At 38.2% G+C, this 17097-nt stretch overlaps 2 protein-coding genes across 6 annotated transcripts; both read left to right on the top strand.

Annotated features, from left to right (window-relative positions):
• Window positions 1–1045: 1045 nt before the first annotated feature.
• LOC308191274 (carboxymethylenebutenolidase homolog) lies at window positions 1046–7636 on the top strand. Its single transcript, XM_080583565.1, is given in 6 exon segments — window positions 1046–1349; window positions 2137–2244; window positions 3721–3863; window positions 4657–4713; window positions 4716–4744; window positions 6938–7636. Coding segments are annotated over 6 exon segments (786 nt in total). The 5' UTR covers window positions 1046–1080; the 3' UTR covers window positions 7118–7636.
• A 543-nt stretch (window positions 7637–8179) lies between these two features.
• Window positions 8180–16221, top strand: LOC308191272 (carboxymethylenebutenolidase homolog). 5 transcript variants are annotated; one of them, XM_080583562.1, is made up of 7 exons: window positions 8180–8266; window positions 9983–10048; window positions 12534–12761; window positions 13529–13636; window positions 14754–14896; window positions 15581–15672; window positions 15967–16221. In XM_080583562.1, the coding sequence occupies exons 3-7, from the start codon at window positions 12547–12549 to the stop codon at window positions 16144–16146; spliced, it is 738 nt and encodes a 245-aa protein (XP_080439688.1). In that variant the 5' UTR covers window positions 8180–8266; window positions 9983–10048; window positions 12534–12546; the 3' UTR covers window positions 16147–16221. The 5 variants fall into 5 exon arrangements, with proteins under 5 accessions (XP_080439688.1, XP_080439687.1, XP_080439685.1 ...); XM_080583561.1 differs by having other exon boundaries at window positions 8250–8266; window positions 9959–10048; XM_080583559.1 differs by lacking the exon at window positions 8180–8266 and adding an exon at window positions 8309–8483 and having other exon boundaries at window positions 9959–10048.
• The last annotated feature ends 876 nt before the right edge of the window (window positions 16222–17097 follow it).

Genomic DNA, 17097 nt, shown 5'->3' on the forward strand with positions numbered 1-17097 from the left:
GACCAGCCAGACCAAGGAATATTATTCCAGTAGATTCATTTACATGGGAAGAGAGACTATCCCTTGTTAATAAGCAACCATTGCCATTTTGATTTGTTAAGAGTGGCAACAGTATCAGGTTAAACAGCTTCTCAATATGGGCTAAAAAAAAGGCTGTGTATAACCACCTACTGCGTGGTGGAAGGAGGAGAGTAGAGAGCACCAGAAGTTAGCTGGGTTTTTTAAACACAAGATCCTACAGTGGTCTATCTCCTGTTGAAAGGAATAAGACATTAAAATGAGCTTGAGGGATTCTTCTGAGAAAACCTCTGAGGCTATAAACTGTTTGGAAACCTCTCTTCACTTGAGGAGAAATAAAGTAGCTTCCATTTTGTCCTTTAAAATGTACACCTCTAGAAAAGTTAGGTATCTATGATGTACTCATAAACAACCCTGGTGTACATCCCTATATTCCTCTTACCATTCTAGTTCAGATTACAGAGTGTGCAGAGAAACCCCTGCTGATTTACCTTCTCTGAGTTGGATTTTGGGAGCTTGTAGAGATGCCATTTAACGATGAGTTCTCTGGGAAAGGGCTGTGCTCAACAGGTGATACTAAGGGACCAGCAGAGTGCATGTAAGCAGCTGCAGTCTTAGATTCCCCATAAAGGAAGAGAAAGGGGACGCACAATGAAAACTGCAAGGGAGAAGTAGTCAGAAGAGCGGCTTGCTGACAGTGGAGTTTCACAGGAGTAACAGCAAAAGACGACCAGGTGCCAGGCCGTCAGGAGGAGGTGGGAGACCACAAGAGCGGGATGGTTTGTTGGGAGCTCACATGGAAATGTAGCTAGCACAAATTGGATTGCTCCAAGCAGAAAGCTAGGAATGATGGATTGACATGAGCCCTTCTTCTGAGCTTATTGCACACCACGGTTATGCTGACTGACTGGGATTCATGAATGGCAACCAAAGAGGGCCGATGCCAGGAGCTGCTTTACAAGCTGCCTCGAGCTTTCACTTCTAACCTTGTGGTACAAAGTGCTTTTTACTAGGGGTATGTGGGGACTGCATGAAGATTATGACCTATAATCATAGTTACTGATGCAAATAAATGACATTACTGTTTGTCCTGCTTGCTTTCCTGCAGATTTCCAGATGGCTAATGAATTGAGGCCCTTCCCATGTGATACTGGAGACAGATTTGACTATGAGTGTTGTGGGCAAGAAGTACAAGTTGAGCACATCAAGGCATATGTTTGCAAACCCCTTGCCAGCATGGACAACGCTGTGACTGTGATTCAAGACATATTTGGATGGCAACTCCCAAACATGAGACACATGGCTGATATAGTTGCAGCTAATGGATACATGTAAGAAATGTTTTCTGCAAGAAATCCCACTCTTTATTTTCTACCATTAGAAGACAAAGGAGACAAAGGCATTTAATAAGTGAAAGATAACTGGTTTCCCAGGGATCCCATTGCTGCCCTGTGGGCTGGGCTGGGGAGAGCACACAGCAGTATCTAAGGGTGACCTAATGATGGCAGCCAGAGGAGTCCCTGTTTGTTTCCTTCTAGTGAATGCATGGCCCTGACTCTTCTGCTGGTCATGCGGCACATCCCAGGTCATCGTGAGCCAGGGTTTAGCTACTCTTGTGATGCAGGAGCTCTTCAGTACTGAGTGGGATCTTACTCTATGTCTCTTTTTCCAGTCACTAAATGATGTCTGCAGTAAAGCACTCAGTCCATCATTTTTTTCTAGCTCATAAGCAAGCCTCATGATGTGCTCTGTAGTAAATAACTATTTTCTCTAGCTGCTTTTGTTTAATTTGAATGCATTAATGATGGATTTATGTTAAATGGTATAAATGAACGCTGTATGCAAAATCAAAAATTGTAATCAGGACCCTGTTTGATCATTTCACAATGAAACATTGAAAAAATCTTATATATATACTTAGAAATGTTTTGTAAAGCATATAGGCATTTTTGTAGAGCAGTTAACAATAGTATTTAAAAACATGACTTTCTTGGGGAAAAGAAATAAAAACTATATTTTGCTTGGGTAGAAGCTTTTTGTTGTATAAAGGGCCAGAAAGTCTCAGGGTTGATGAATTTATTTAATTTTGATTTTGTTTATGTGTGTCTGCATGTGCAGAGCCATCTGCCCAAACATTTTTGCAGGAAAAGAAGCTTGGAAGCCTTCCGATGACTGGTCCAACCTTGATGATTGTCTGAAAGCTCAAGATCCCAGAAAAATAAACAAGTAAGGTGTCAGGGAACTGCATATCACATTGGCTAGAATCTTTAAACCTTTAAACACAGGGAGGGATAGTAGGGATAGTACCCCACAGCCATTTAACTGTTCTTACGACAGACAACTCTCATGTCACCTCAGTGAAGAAATTCACAGTGGGACCACTGTGAAACAGAAGCTAGTGCTTAACACCTGTAGCAGTCCTCGAGGAACGCTGCTTAAACAGCGATCTGTGACCTGCCCTGGCTTCCAGTTAGCCTGGAATTAACCTGGTGTTTGATTTCAATTTGTTAATATTAGGGTGTAAAGTGTGCTGCCCCTGAAGAGATCATGTCCATTCCTTGCACATGTGCAACGCTGCTCAAGCATTTATCATCAAAGACCTTCTGTCTCTATCAGAGGTGCCGTACTGCCTTAGTAACACAGAAGGCAGCTGTTGGCAAGACAATACTGTGAAGGGGCCAGACTAATTAGAAATCAAACTAATTAACTTACTCGGAGAGCAAATCTCTTTCTTGTTCTGTGGGGAGTAGCTACATTAAAGGTTGCTGGGCTTAGGTATTTGGTGAGAAGGTTATGGGAGACATAATTGAATCACATCCAGAGAGCTCCTGTCTCAGTTGTTGTGGAAACTTCTTAGTTTGGAATCTGTCCCCTCTCTGCTGGAACGGGAAGGAAGGGTTGGGCTCTGCCTGGCATTTCTTACAGGCAATTCACATGTTTTAAATGTCAGCTACAGTGAAGAAAAATTTTTGGCACTTAATTTGCGTATGTGTATGTGGTGATGGTGGGACGACAGATAAGGTAGTATATGTGGGGCTGAAAATATAGTTCTTGAGGTGATATAAAACACTTAACTGTTACCTCTCTCCCACCGATACTTTCTCTTTAGTGCCTCTGCATGGTGACAGGGGTCTTCGGGGTTCTTCAGGGGTAAATGGATGCTTCCAGAATACAGCATCTGGGCCAGGTGAATTTCAACTGACACTATAAATCCTTGAAACATCTTCCATGTTTGTTATGTTGACTTTCCTGCAGCAAGTGTCTCAGAGGCTAAATTACAGTTATTGTCAACATATTGACTGTCTAATGAATAGTGTTCTCTGGAGAGGTTGTTACTACTTCTTTGTGTCTACATTTACAAAACAAAAAATCATCCAACTTTTCAGAGAGCTTTAAGCATTTTTACCTCTTAGGTAGGTGTTTAAACAATCATCTGCTTTCCATCCCTTTAGCTTTCCTTTGATGTATGTTATCCATGTTGTGGTTTTATTTGATTCCATTTGTTTTTCCTATCTTTGATGATTTCAGATTAGCAAGCCATAATACTTGCCTGAAATAATGGTTTATTTAAAGTTTATGAAAAAAATAAATATAGTAGCAACACAGTAGAGGGACACATATGCATACTTATATTTTCTTTTCATATTTTCCAATATTGATTTTACTATGTGTGCTTAATTTGCATTTGTTTATATGTTCCAGAGAAGCTGATGCTATTCTGAAATATCTAAAGGAACAGTGTGGTGCTAAGAGTTTAGGGGTCATCGGTTTTTGCTGGGGTGGTGTTGCTGTACATCACATGATGCTGACATACCCCAAATTAAGGGCTGGTGTATCTCTCTATGGTAGGTAAATTCAAGGATGTAATACAAGCAGGTACACATGCGTATGTGTATTGTATAGTTTAGGTACTTGATCTAGCATTATTTCTTCAAATTAGGTTTTCAGTTGATGATGACAGATATTTTGAGCAAAGTAGGAAGGATATTATGCAAGGAAGATGGTAGTGAGGAAATTTGTTCCTAGTTTCATAATGAATCGTAGGAGCTGCATCTTTACTTCAGGTTTAGACAGACATACATGTCCTTGGGTCCCCTTCCCAATTCAGTTCCCTTTTCCTGTTTACTACTGCTTTGCAACTGCATGCTGCAGAGCTAGGACTTCACCCACATACAGAAAGTGTTGTTTTTGATTTAGCTACTCTGTGTAGTTAGATTGTGGTTATTTTAGCATCAGTTGTCCTTTTATGCTCCGCTCAAGAAGCTGGGTTAGCTAAACTGCTCTTTGCTAATGTTCCTAGAATGTAAATTTTGGACTACTTATTAAAGCCATGACTTTCCCCGTCAGTTCAGAGTAACTCTGCGTTGTATGCACAGAAAACATCTTTCAAGTCATATGAATTCAGATATTCAATCTGTAGCTCAAGAAACTAAAATAAAGCTTTAATCTAGAAGGGTGTTCTTCTAGAAGCCATGTTTACAGTAGCTTGTTAAAAAGCTCCTGACATAATGACATTTACGGGTACACGTTGCATAAGACAGGAGAACTTTTCACTGCATAAACAGAGTGCTGAATCTGAATTTCAACTTAAAAATCAATTGAAGGTTTGTTTGTTTGTTTATTTTTAATGTTTTCTAGGTCTAATCAAGGATTCTGATGTGTCCAATCTGCTGAACCCTACATTTTTCATTTTTGCTGAAAAGATGACTTCATTCCCCTTCATCAAGTACGCTAATAACCTCTGTCTTCTTTCATTTCTGCATTTAATTTTTCCTCCTGAATTATAAGCCAAAACTCAGCCTTATTAAAAAAAAATCAACAAATAAGCAGAAGAATGGAGGCAGACATAGAAGGAATTACATAACTTAGAAAAAAGAATTAGAACTATATATATACATATATTTTTTTTTTCCTGAAGTCTCTTTCTTTTGTGAAGGTATTTCCAATAACCCAGGTAAAAAAGTTTTATAAAAATCCTCTTGCAGTTTTGGAGTATTCAGGGAGCAATCCTTTGCTGAATGTCTTTTTTTTTTTCTTTTTTTTTTTTCTTTTTTTTTTTCTTTTTTTTTTTTTCTATTGGTTCTGGGTAATTTAGACATGATCATTTTATCAGACCTCACAGTGAAGAAAATACATAAAAGTGTAAAGTTAGTGGAATAAATAAAGTCGAGGATATGATGAGGAACAGTAATTTAGAAGACCGTTTTTTCTTTTTAGCTGCATTTGATAATTTATTTTTAAGTTAGTGTAAAGCAAATGGAACAAGGTAAACCCATGAGCAATTACTTTCTATATAAAAGGTGCACTTAAACTGCACAGAAAAACACCTGTACTGAGAATTATTAATTTTTTGTTGCACTTGCAACATAAGCTCTTCTCCCTTGTGTGCAAATATATGTGCCTAAATGCAATTTTTGATAAAAGGATCAATTTTTCTTGCTGCACACTCTACTCTAGCCAGTATGCTAGGGAGATCATACTTATGAAATTAAATATATGTTTAATATTAATCAATTTTCTAGTACTGTAATGAAGGAGATTTTTTTCTGTGATTCTTTGTCTCATCCAGCATTCACAAATTCTGTTCACTTTACAAATTTTCTTAGTCAAATTTGTGTGCTAAACAGAATGATGGACTTTAAAATGAAAACATACCCACACCCTAGAAGTAACATTATGAAATATAACACAAAGGATAGAATTAGGGCAGCTGAGGAAACATTCAGTCTGGGATTTACGAGCACTTGGTCATTCCACTTCCCAGCATTACTGGCAACTATTTTCTGTGAAACCTTAATGAGTGTCTGCACTGTGATAGTTAATAAGCCTTACGTGTAGATATCTCCACATATCCTGTGAAGTGAGGCCATCATGCAGGATGATGTGCTTGTTCCCATGCATACGTGTCCATAAAAGGATATCTTATATCAGCTGCACAAGTCCAGGTTTATAATTGGAGAACTGGTCTGCAGGAATTTCCACTTGGATTTTTCACATTTGCACGCGTAGTCTGAAGTATAGAAAGAAAGATTTGTTAGGTAAACTCTCATGCTCATGATTGATTAGCCATAAAACAAAACACATTTTAAAAGTCTTAGTGAGGTAAAAGAGCACATGGTTTTCAAAGCGCTACTTGAAGTCGTCAGTGACAGAGAAATAGGTGGGAATAAAGAAGATGGAGGCAGACTTTTTTCATTGGTATTCAGTGAAAGGAGTAGAGGCAACAGGGACAAAGTGCAAAACAGGAAATTCCACTTAAACATAAGAAAAAAAGAATTCCTCTGAAGGTGCTTTAATATTTGAATCCGAGAGAGGTTGTGAAGTTTTCATTCTTGGAGGTATTAAAAACCTAGCTGGACAAGGCCCCGAGCTGTAGTTGACAGTAAGGGTCGGACTACATATTCCCTAGAGGTCCCTCAAAAATTTGGTGTTTATATAACATTTGGAAGTGACATTAAAGTGACACAAGTTCCTAAAACTTGAAAAAAGGGATATCTTGCCCTCATTTATGTCATTCTAAACAATACATACAAATGTTTTTCAAGCTTTCCAGACACATACACTAATAAACCATGTATGATAAGCCAAATTGCATCCATTGGTGTCTGACTGAGGCTTGTTACTCAGTTTTAGTTTATTTAGTATTTTCATATGTTGTGTATGTAGGAAGTACTTTTATTGTATCTATATCTTTGCAGGTTGTTGTACCTATCTTTATATTCTAACAGGTTTTCTAGACCCTTATTGCAACTGTATTTTTTCTTTATATAATTTTACTTTTTGTTTTGCCCATAGGGAGCTTGGTTATTAGTGTCTAGCCTGCGTGATAAATCAGGGCGTTGAATGATGAATAAACTAAGGACTGGCAGCATGGAATATATCTATATTAATGTAACTGTGACTATGCTCTATATTACAGGTCACCCTACTGGAGCAGAAGCTAAAGCAAAATTGTCAAGCTGATTATCAGGTTAAAATTTATCCCGGACAAACTCATGGTTTTGTACATCACAGAAGAGAAGATATCAATCCTAAGGATAAGCCTTATATTGAGGAAGAAAGAAAGGATATGATCAACTGGCTGAATAAATATATTTAATAGAAAAGCAAACGATTAATTTATAACATAATCATGTAACATATTGTGGAGATTTTTGATAGGACATTTTAGAAAATTAGGAGGGAGAGCTTGTTGAAATTAAAAAAAAAGCAAACAATATTTATATATATATATATTTTTGTCAGTAGACTCTAACTCATAAGTTCATGCTGTATTCTTTTGAGGCTGTTTCAGATGTCACTTAGCAGTGTCATGTCTTAATATGCTGTGAAATGGTTTACAATTCCTTGGGTTTTAGCTTAATACTTGAAATAATTTATACTAATGGTGGAATAATGTTTGCATATTATGGCCACTGTTCATCTAAATACCATATAAATCACAGGCCCAAAATTTAGGGACACAAATGGATTGTCTGATGGAACTACTTCTGAGACACTAGGCTTCTTTGACTGGTACCCTGGTGGCAGGTATTTATTTAACAAGTGACTTTATTGTGCATGTCTTTTTTCAAAATTTGGAGTCTGAGGTTATTCAGATGGAGTACTGCTTTCTCACATTACCTTAGGTCCTGTGATACTCTATAGATAATTTCCTAATCAGCTTCAGAAATCAAAAGTATAATACAAACGGCAAACAGGGCATTATTGTGTGGTTTAGAAACCATGGTTACGGCTTGAAGAAGAAATATTAAATGTTTTTGCGCAATGTATCTTGTTACGTAATTTTTCCATTGATGATACAGCAAAAATCTCTGTGTTGCATCAGCTCAAGATTGCATCTACCTCAGCACCCAGCCTTCATTGGTGGCCAGCAGTGGCTGCTTAGGGAATTCTCCTCTCATTCCACATCCTGGCAGGCAGCAGTTTAGGGTCTTATGTGCTGGATGTTCCTGATGGGGCATTGTGTTGAACAGCCACTGATGGACCTACCTTCTGTGAATTTGCCAGGAGAACTCTAATTCTGGCCTGTGACTGCTGCTGAAGTGTTGCTTTTGATAAGATACCATCTGTACCTAATGTATTAATCTACCTGTTGCCTGGGTGATACAGCTCTTATAACACATACTTTTTTTTTTTTTTTTTCCAGGAGAAGGATGTAGAGATCTGGAAGTCTAGTGTGTCTTAATTACCTCAGTGTAAAACCTAGGCAACCCTAAATTCAGTGGAGTTCCCTTAGCATTAGAAAGTAAGCTGTTGTGTAAGAGGATGATCAGGTCATATATTTAGAGAATGGCTGTCATTCATAAATATTTAAATGGCATGTGTACTCTAAAACTAATATTGTGACTAAGCAAAAGGAAATAAAAAACAACTGAGATGCTGCATTTGTTAGAAGTTGAAAGGATAAATGCAAGTTACTACAAGTGCAGTCAAGTCTTCACAATAAAACTGCAACTCACCGTGTAAGATCTGGCATTTGGAGTTTATAGTACAAAGTGCAAGCAATTGCACATACGGAGATTGTGAATGTTTTGAATTAAATTTTGACTTCTAATTAAAAGTTATAAGGGGAAAATCTGAATGGATTATCAAGGAACACAGAACCAACAAGAAATCAAAATAAAACCCGTTTAATTTATAAAGTTTAATGTTAATATTAAGGTCATGGAAAATAGTCTTACGTATAAAGGAAAGTTTCCACAGGCACAGTACAGTCACTCAAGGAAGTGAGCGTGGGGCGAAGCAATCGTGGTGAAGAGAAGTTTCTGGAAGAATTGCTGTAGTCTCTCTTTTCTATGAATGATTTCAACTGCCGGTTTTTGTCATTTATTTTACTACTGTTCTTTGAAGTTGTGGAGAATCTAACCCTATGTGCTATAATTTTTGTAATTTGTAATTTATGTAGTTTGTAATATACAAGTGGGAAAAGCCCCCCCTCTAATAAAAAAAAGACTACCAAAAGAATTGGATTTTGAACCTTATGACTTCACTCTGGGATTCTTTGGTAGGCTTTTTTAATTCACTTGACTTCAATTTAGGAATTGTAAACAAATCATAGTGATAAAATTATTTAGAATATGGGCAAACAGCTTATATGTGAGGACTAAATTGCAAAACGGGTCACTTTGTCAACACGGGACAAAAGTGCATTTAGTGCTATTTTTCAGATGTGCCTTTGAAGAAACAGTGAATTTTCACTGCTATTTTTACATAAAGCTCTTTAAAGAATAAACCCGATTATGCAACAAAAAGAAGATAAGAAAGCCAAATGGGAGGGATACAACGATCAGGCAGTCACTTTAATTCAAAAGGGAAAAAATATATAACATATCCTGATACGATAAAAATGTATCAGCATTTAAAACATTTATTATAATTATATGTATAGCAATCTACACAACTGTTACTTTTTCAGATTTTATTTGTTCTCATGCTGAAAGAGAGAATATTTTTCCTATGCTATGCTCTGTCTTGTATAGGGCTTTGAAACGATGTCTCTGTGTCACTACCTCACCCTGCTGATGACTTCAGATTTCTCTATTACCAATGTATAGGTAGTCTAAGGAAATAAAAATGCCAGCATAATGTTTGAAAGTGATACTACCCCAACCTTTGAAAACAAAGGAACACCCTTAAAAAAAAAAAAAAAGATTAAATGAATTGCTCAGCTAAGTAAACATGTTTCGTAAGTTACGAAGAACTCCCAATATTAATACCATTTTGTATAAGCTACAGGGAACATTTTGTATTCAGATACAGCATGACTTGTCACAGTAGCACACCCTGCTTATACTTACAAGAAAATTAAAGGCTTAAAAAAAAAGTGAAATTCTAGCTTTGTGACTCTGTGATATGTACAGATAAAGGCAGTAAATTACGCAACTCTTATTTGAAGAAACTTGATCCTTGCACTCACCCCTTCCATTTTATGAGTTAGCACTTTCTTCGTGATCCCATTCAGTGCTCGCTGTCCTCGCTGCACACTTGTGGCTTGGCTCTGCTGTCTCACACATTGGCTGTGCTACAGGTATGTGTGTTTTTTTGTTTGTTTGTTTTTGGTTTTGGTTTTAACTTTCACAGCTTTTCCTCACAAGAAACATACAGCAAGTGCCTGCTGAGGCTGAACTCGGTGTTGCACATTATCTGCGTGCCTTTTTGAAGAGTTCATGTTCATTTAAATGGTACCAGGGTGCTACTTTCTTCCCAAATTATTCCAGGTGGCAGTTCGGAAATCTGTTGGTTTCCTTCTCAAGATGGGGAAGACATCTCAAGAGGAGACTCAGGAGAACCTCTTGAAAGTGAAAGAGCCACAGAGCACATCTTCATATTCTTCTAGTTGTAGGTTCAGGTTGCTGAAAGCTAAAGTTATTGTTTGGCCTTCAAATACGCAAGTGCTTGCAGGTGGAGATGGTAGAGCAGAAAGAGTGCAGTAATGGATGTGGGCTTACAGCTCCTCCTAGAACAATATCTATTCTATATAAGGGAGGGGGAGATAAAGCTTTAAGAAATAGTTCAGTAGAATTTCAGAAATTGGAAATATAACTTGCATATAGTGCATACTACAGCAAATGTAGAAACAGTGGTACACTTTGATTACATTACAAAGCCTGTAAGTCTATATGGCTGATACACCATATGAGCCTCCACATTGCCTCATAGGCTTGAGTTTGGTGCTTGCTTCCTGAGCTGCTATATCCGTGTCTCTAAATATTCAATATTTTAGATTTTACTTTAAATTTTACCAGACAGCTTAATACAAAATATTTGCAATTAAATCCTTTAAGCATATGCTGACCTGTGGGGCATAGCATTTGTGCTTCTGGGGTCTTAAAACATGTTTCTTTAATATTCAATTGATCTACTTGTTATATATTCTGATTTTAGTCTAATAAAAAAAAATTTTGAAGGAAAAGCAGTTATCAACTCTTTTTGACTATACATTTAAACTGCATTTTGGCTTAAATTCTGTCTATTAATTCATTTTTCCCTGTAGATTTATTTTAAATGAGGAGTCCTTTATATGAGACTACAGCATATGAAAAAAACATAGGTGGGTGTGGCTTATTAAAAAAAAAGAAAAAAGTTGAGGATTTGTATATATGTGTGCCTAAAGTCAATACAGCTTTCAAATAAGATACAGCTTGTTTTGAAATTTTCATCTGTGAAAACCTAACCTTGTAAATCTGGAACATCTTGGTCCCTGGAAATCTGTGCAAATCTCCTGGCTGTAAGGTTGTTTGTTGGTTGGTTCTCCTGCAGCTGTCCCTTTAGTGCTGCAACTATTGAAGTCATGCCAGTTCAGGGACCGTTTAGTACCTGTTTTTCCCGTTTCTCTCTGTGAGCACAATTGGCGCAGTCAATATTGAACATCCCTGCTTCTGTACTAGGCAGAGTTTTCTTAGACAGTGCTCACAGGCCTTTGCAGTTTGTCTGGAGAAAGTTTAGGCGAAGCTTTACCTAAATTCTCCCCACATTCTTGAATAACTTGGAGATGCCCTGTGCATATTCAGGTAAGTTATTTGAGTCTTTTTGCAGTAATATGAAGTCAGTCCACCCAGTTGGTTAATCTAAGGTCAGTGGCATAAAATCATTAACTTGAGAGTGTAAGGATCTACACCAACCTGTATTAGTCTCTGTTGGTGGTTTTTGACCTTTGTGAATAACTTGTTTATTTTCACCTAAGCAATCGTTTGTAATAATTTAACCGTACCCTACTGTTACCTTGTTCATAAAACGTTTGGCTTAACTCATGGATTTTTCCTTGCATTCATTTTTCTTGTTTTTCTATCTTGGAGTTTGAATGTATTTTTTTTTTTTTTAATATTAAGAATTTTATACTCTGGCTTCCACTGATCAGTACATTTTTCTGACAACTTCTTTAAGCATCCTCCTTCAAAATCTGCCATATCTGAGGCTAATGCTGGTTTAGAAAAAGGATTTCTTGACACTGAAAATGTCTGCTATAGGAAATTTAATCCTCAAGGAAAATGCCACAATTAATCAAGGTGTAATTATGTCTTCCTACACAAGTGTGTTTTTTTTTTTGCTTGATTATTATTATTATTATTATTATTATTATTTCCAAAATGCAAAGTCCTGTATTAAGCCTTTACAGTCTATAACAAAGAATGCATTCCTGGCAGGGACATATACATGATGAAAAGAGCTGGCTTCATCACTATTTAATTAATTTATGATGGTTGCATGGCTGGTTGTTCTTTACTTTTCCTGTATTATTGTAGGGCACACAAGCCCTAGTTATGTGCCAGGTCCCCGCAGAAGAGTTTATAAGATAAGCAACTTTATAAGATAAGAGTTTATAAGACAACCAACAAGGTTGTTATAAAAAATGTCCCAATGTGCTGATTGACTGATGTTGCATTTTTGATCTATCAATGATCGGTAAGTGTACTGATTCAAAAATTCAACAGTCTATGATACCTCTGTGTTTCGATCTTTTCCAGTGTGGTGTGCTGTGATATTCACACCTGAATGTTTTCTGTTCTTCCCAGGGCGATATCACACATGGCTAACGAATTGAGGCCCTGCCCGTGTGACATTGGAGACAGGTTTGACTACGGCGGCCGTGGGCAGGAAGTACAAATTGAGCACATCAGGGCTTATGTTTCCAAACCCTCTGCCAGCACAGACAAAGCTGTGATCGTGATTCATGATATATTTGGATGGCAACTCCCAAACACGAGATACATGGCTGATATGCTAACAGCCAATGGATACATGTAAGAAATCCTACTCTTTTGCAAATGTCTTCCGTTTCCTTTTTTTTTTTTTTTGTAAACCATACAAACATGAACAATTTCATAGGCTTCATTTATAGGCTTCTATAAAGAGTTTCCTGTTGTTAAAGCATCATTGTCGAGCAGTCCCACCATAACGAGGTAGTAGACAAGTAAAGAAGGCAAGGGGGAAATGGAGAAAGTCTTATTCTGCATCTTTAGTTGGGTTTCTGTAATGGCTCTGTGAGCATGAAACAGCTGCATCCTCCTCCCTTACATAGCACGTTCGCAAGTTCACTGCTATGGCAAAAATTCCAGGCAAGCTGAAAGTAATTCTGTGGAAGTGAACCGTACCAGCTTGTGCCAGAGAAAGAAATAAGGTCTCAGATATGTGAAAGGAGTATTGTATATCCACTTCCCTGTATTACTGGGCTAGCATTCCTTCTTGCCCAAATGTATGGACTGTGTAAATTGTAGGTTTTCTTTTATTTCTAATTTGGTAGGAAACCACTAAGGTTTTTCAATTGCAATTAAAAAAAAAAAAAGACAGATTAATTAATGAATTTTAAAAATGAAAAAATATCTGGAAGTTAGCTAACTGTATTTATCAGACACGGAAAAATAATGAGGGTTGCATGTAAAATGCTTTGAAGGAGATTAAATTCTATGTGTACTCAACAAAATGAATTTTTTGTAATACACACAGACTTCCCTTCAATCCTTTCTCACTGTTATTTCTTGGGCATAAAATGTTTTTATTTTTCTTACAGAGCAATCTGCCCGGATTTTTTTGTGGGACAAGAAGGGTGGAAACCTTCAAATGACTGGGCTTCTTTCGATGATTGGCTGAAAACTCGACAGGCCAGCAAAATAGACAAGTACAACTGTTGTTCATGGTCCAGCTTGTGGATGTGCTTCTTTAGTAGGAATTTTTGCGTCAGTAAAGATGCAGGATTGGGTCCTAAATTATTAATGGATCAAATACAGATGGATGTCCAGAAACAAAAAATTTGTGCAGTTCAAGTGTTAAGCTTGAAGGTTATGTGAGGAATGATTTTTGGAGAAGATTTTGAACAAGAGTAAAAGTGACCACTATTTTCCTGTGCAGAGAGTAAAAGGGGGATCAATGACTCAAAAGAAAAGAACCAACAAAGGCTAGGGGATACAGCAGGCTTATTCCATTTTGGTTTGATTCAGTTCCTGTGGGCAGGCACATCTTCTATGAGTTTCTGTTAAGGTGCAAACACAGTCACCAAATGTGATTTAACTGGGGAACATTTGTTCTGCTCCCCATCAGATCCCAGCAACTTTAAACAATACTACTTTGCCATTTTTCTAGCTATATTTTTAACCATTTTTATCTGACCTGGCTTAATTATGTAACACTATTGTTGATTTTGAATCAACAGTTTTAAACTTGCTGCCACAATTCCATGAAGTATTTGTGTCCCCTGGGAACACTTCACCTCTAGTCACATTTGTGATAACGGGATGTTGTGATAATGGGATGTTCTCGACTGGATGTGTCTCTTTTAAACTTTTTTTTTTTTTTGTTAGCCTATAGGACAAATATTGCCACTTGTGACATTAATTTTGTTGCTGTTTATAAAATCACTTAAGGTTCTAAGTATGGTAATGTGGGAAGAGTGACTTTACATGTTTTCTCCTGTCTTCTCACCTGCAGTTTGCCCTATAATTTAGAAATGAATAATTGTAAGCGAGTATTGTGGGTTGACCCCAGCCAGCAGCCAAGCACACACACAGCCACTCTCTCACTCCCTGCAAGCAGGACAGGTGGAGAATAGGAGCAACAAAAGGGAGAAAACTTGTGGGTTGGGATACAGACAGTTTAATAAGTGAAGGAAAGAGAAAAAACACAAATGACGCAAAAGCTCACTACCTTCCACAAGCAGACCGATGCCCAGTCAACCTCTGAGCCGCAGCCACTGTAGAATCAGGCTCCAGCTTTAATTCACTTTTATTTACCTTTTTTAGAGAAGTTGATGTTGTCCTGAAGTATCTAAAGGAGCAATGTGGCGCGAAGGAGATTGGTGCCATTGGGTTCTGCTGGGGTGGAGCAGCAGTACAACATCTGATGCTGAAAAATCCTCATTTAAAGACGGGGGTGTCCCTCTATGGTAAGTGTCAAAGGTCTGTTATGTTGTGAGAGAACATGATCAGAGCAGGAGCTATCCTGGAGGAGCATTACTGTAACGAATCTTAACGTGACATCTTATGGGAGAAGGTGATATGATTTCAAAAAATCTTTGCACAATTTGTCTTTATGCACCCACATTCTTGCACAGAAACAATCCTGAACAGCAGGATTCGAGTGGCACGGCCAGGATTGCTTCTGTGCACCACAGAGTACAAGGAACACTAAGGGCCTCACCATGTCTCAGATTCCTCTTGGCTGGTGACAACAAAATAGTTTCTGTACATATCTTTCATACCTGTTAGGATCCAGCAGCTACTGTGAGGTGGGTCTTTGCCTCAGGATCTTGCCTACCTCCGTTTCCATAAGTCTTCAGGCAGGATGCTGCCCACTGTCTGCTTTTCAATATTTGGAAAATCTGTTTGAAATACGTGTCTGTACTCTATTCTGCTGTTGGGCTCACAGGAAAAGAATAGTGATATTCCGCAATGTTTTGCTATCCTTCTGCCAGAGTACAGGGACCTTCACTGATGAGTCAGCTGTGCTGGGGTCTACACGGGCAGCAGGCCACCAGGTCATGGCATTCACTGTGATTGTATGTCTTTAATAGTGGTTTAACCACTTTAACTAACATGAATCATTTCATATGCCTCTGCTTTTTCCATAGGAGTGATCAGGTTCTTTGACAACGGATCCAATTTGCTCCACCCCACCTTCTTCATTTTTGCTGAAAATGACGATTTCATCCCACTAGAGCAAGTGAGTTTCCCATCAGAGATATTTATCTTTGCATGCTTTCCATCCTTGTTTTGTAATCTGGTATTTACTTAGGAGAAACTAGAAAATGAATTTCACTTTTCTTCCTCTTTACTGTAGTTCTATGTAAATTTGTGTTGTTTATCCCCAAAGTTTTACAGTGACACTAAAAAATGTTTTCTGTTTCTGTTGCAAAATACAGTTGTTCTGTATGTGGGAGTTGCTAGGAGGAGAGAGGCAAGAGGGAAAAAAAACGTTAATTTGAGATCTGTAAAGATGATATGTTCTGTGTTACAGGTCACCGATCTGGAGCAGAAGCTTAAACAAAACTGTAAAGTTGATTATGAAGTTAAAATTTACCCTGGACAGACTCATGGTTTTGTACACCGTAAAAAAGAAAATATCAATCCTCAGGATAAACCTTATATTGAGGAAGGAAGAAAGGATATGATCAACTGGCTGAATAAATACATGTAGAAAACATAAAATGTCCATAAAGTAAATGAATTTTTTTAGGAAATCAGAAAATAATAAAGATTATATTGATTAAAATGTTCTTAAAACCAAAATATTTTGTAAAACCCTTTTGCAATAACACTACTTACATACACTTGTTTTCTAAGGAGATACATAAACCTTTTCAATCACTGAAAACCTTAACTGTAAAAAAGATTTTTAAATTTGCACTCCCAGGCCCTGCAACTGGGCTGGGTTCATGTCGTTCCCCTGTGATGGACGGGCAGAGGGAAGGGCTGGACAGGCATTTCTGTGCTTCCTGACAGTCCTGACATGGTCCTGGACTCAGCACATATAGAACCACTGAATTATTTGGGTTGGAAGGGGCCTTAAAGACCACCCAGTTCCAACCCCCTGCCATGAGCAGGGACACCTCCCACCAGCCCAGGCTGCCCAAAGCCCCATCCAGCCTGGCCTTGAGCACCTCCAGGGATGGGGCATCCACAGCTTCTCTGGGCAGCCTGTGCCAGTGCCTCACCACCCTCTGAGTGAAGAATTTCTTCCTTATATCTAATCTAAATCTCCTTTCTTTTAGTTTAAAGCCATTCCTCCTTGTCCTGTCACTACACTCCCTGACACAGAGTCCCTCCCCAGCTTTCCTGTAGGCCCCCTTTAGGCAATGGCAGGCCGCTGTAAGATCTCCCCGAAGCCTTCCCTTCTTCAGGCCGAACAACCCCAACTCCCTCAGCCTGTCTTCAAAAGAGAGGTGCTCCAGCCTTTTGATTATCTTTGTGGCCCTCCTCTGGACTTGCCCTAATATATCCATGTCCTTTCTCCTGCCCACGTACAGGAGAAACTGGTGCATGGGAGAGACTTGCAGACACCTTCGCACACTGGCACAGCCACATCCCATGCATGTGCCTATGTAGCTCTGCTGCGATGCGAGGGTAGCAATGTGTAAACCTTCCCAGA

Source organism: Anser brachyrhynchus (genome assembly GCF_964034855.1).
Source record: "Anser brachyrhynchus genome assembly, chromosome: 2".
In the NCBI taxonomy this organism is placed as follows: domain Eukaryota; kingdom Metazoa; phylum Chordata; class Aves; order Anseriformes; family Anatidae; genus Anser; species Anser brachyrhynchus.

Excerpts from the sequence above, each read along its gene's own strand:
- LOC308191272 (XM_080583559.1), top strand. The coding sequence starts at position 8,398 with ATGCTGCATTTGTTAGAAGTTGAAAGGATAAATGCAAGTTACTACAAG. Across the intron at positions 8,484-9,958 it reads ATAAAACTGCAACTCACCGT|CACTTTCTTCGTGATCCCAT; the intron begins GTAAGATCTGGC and ends TTTATGAGTTAG. Across the intron at positions 15,673-15,966 it reads ATTTCATCCCACTAGAGCAA|GTCACCGATCTGGAGCAGAA; the intron begins GTGAGTTTCCCA and ends TCTGTGTTACAG.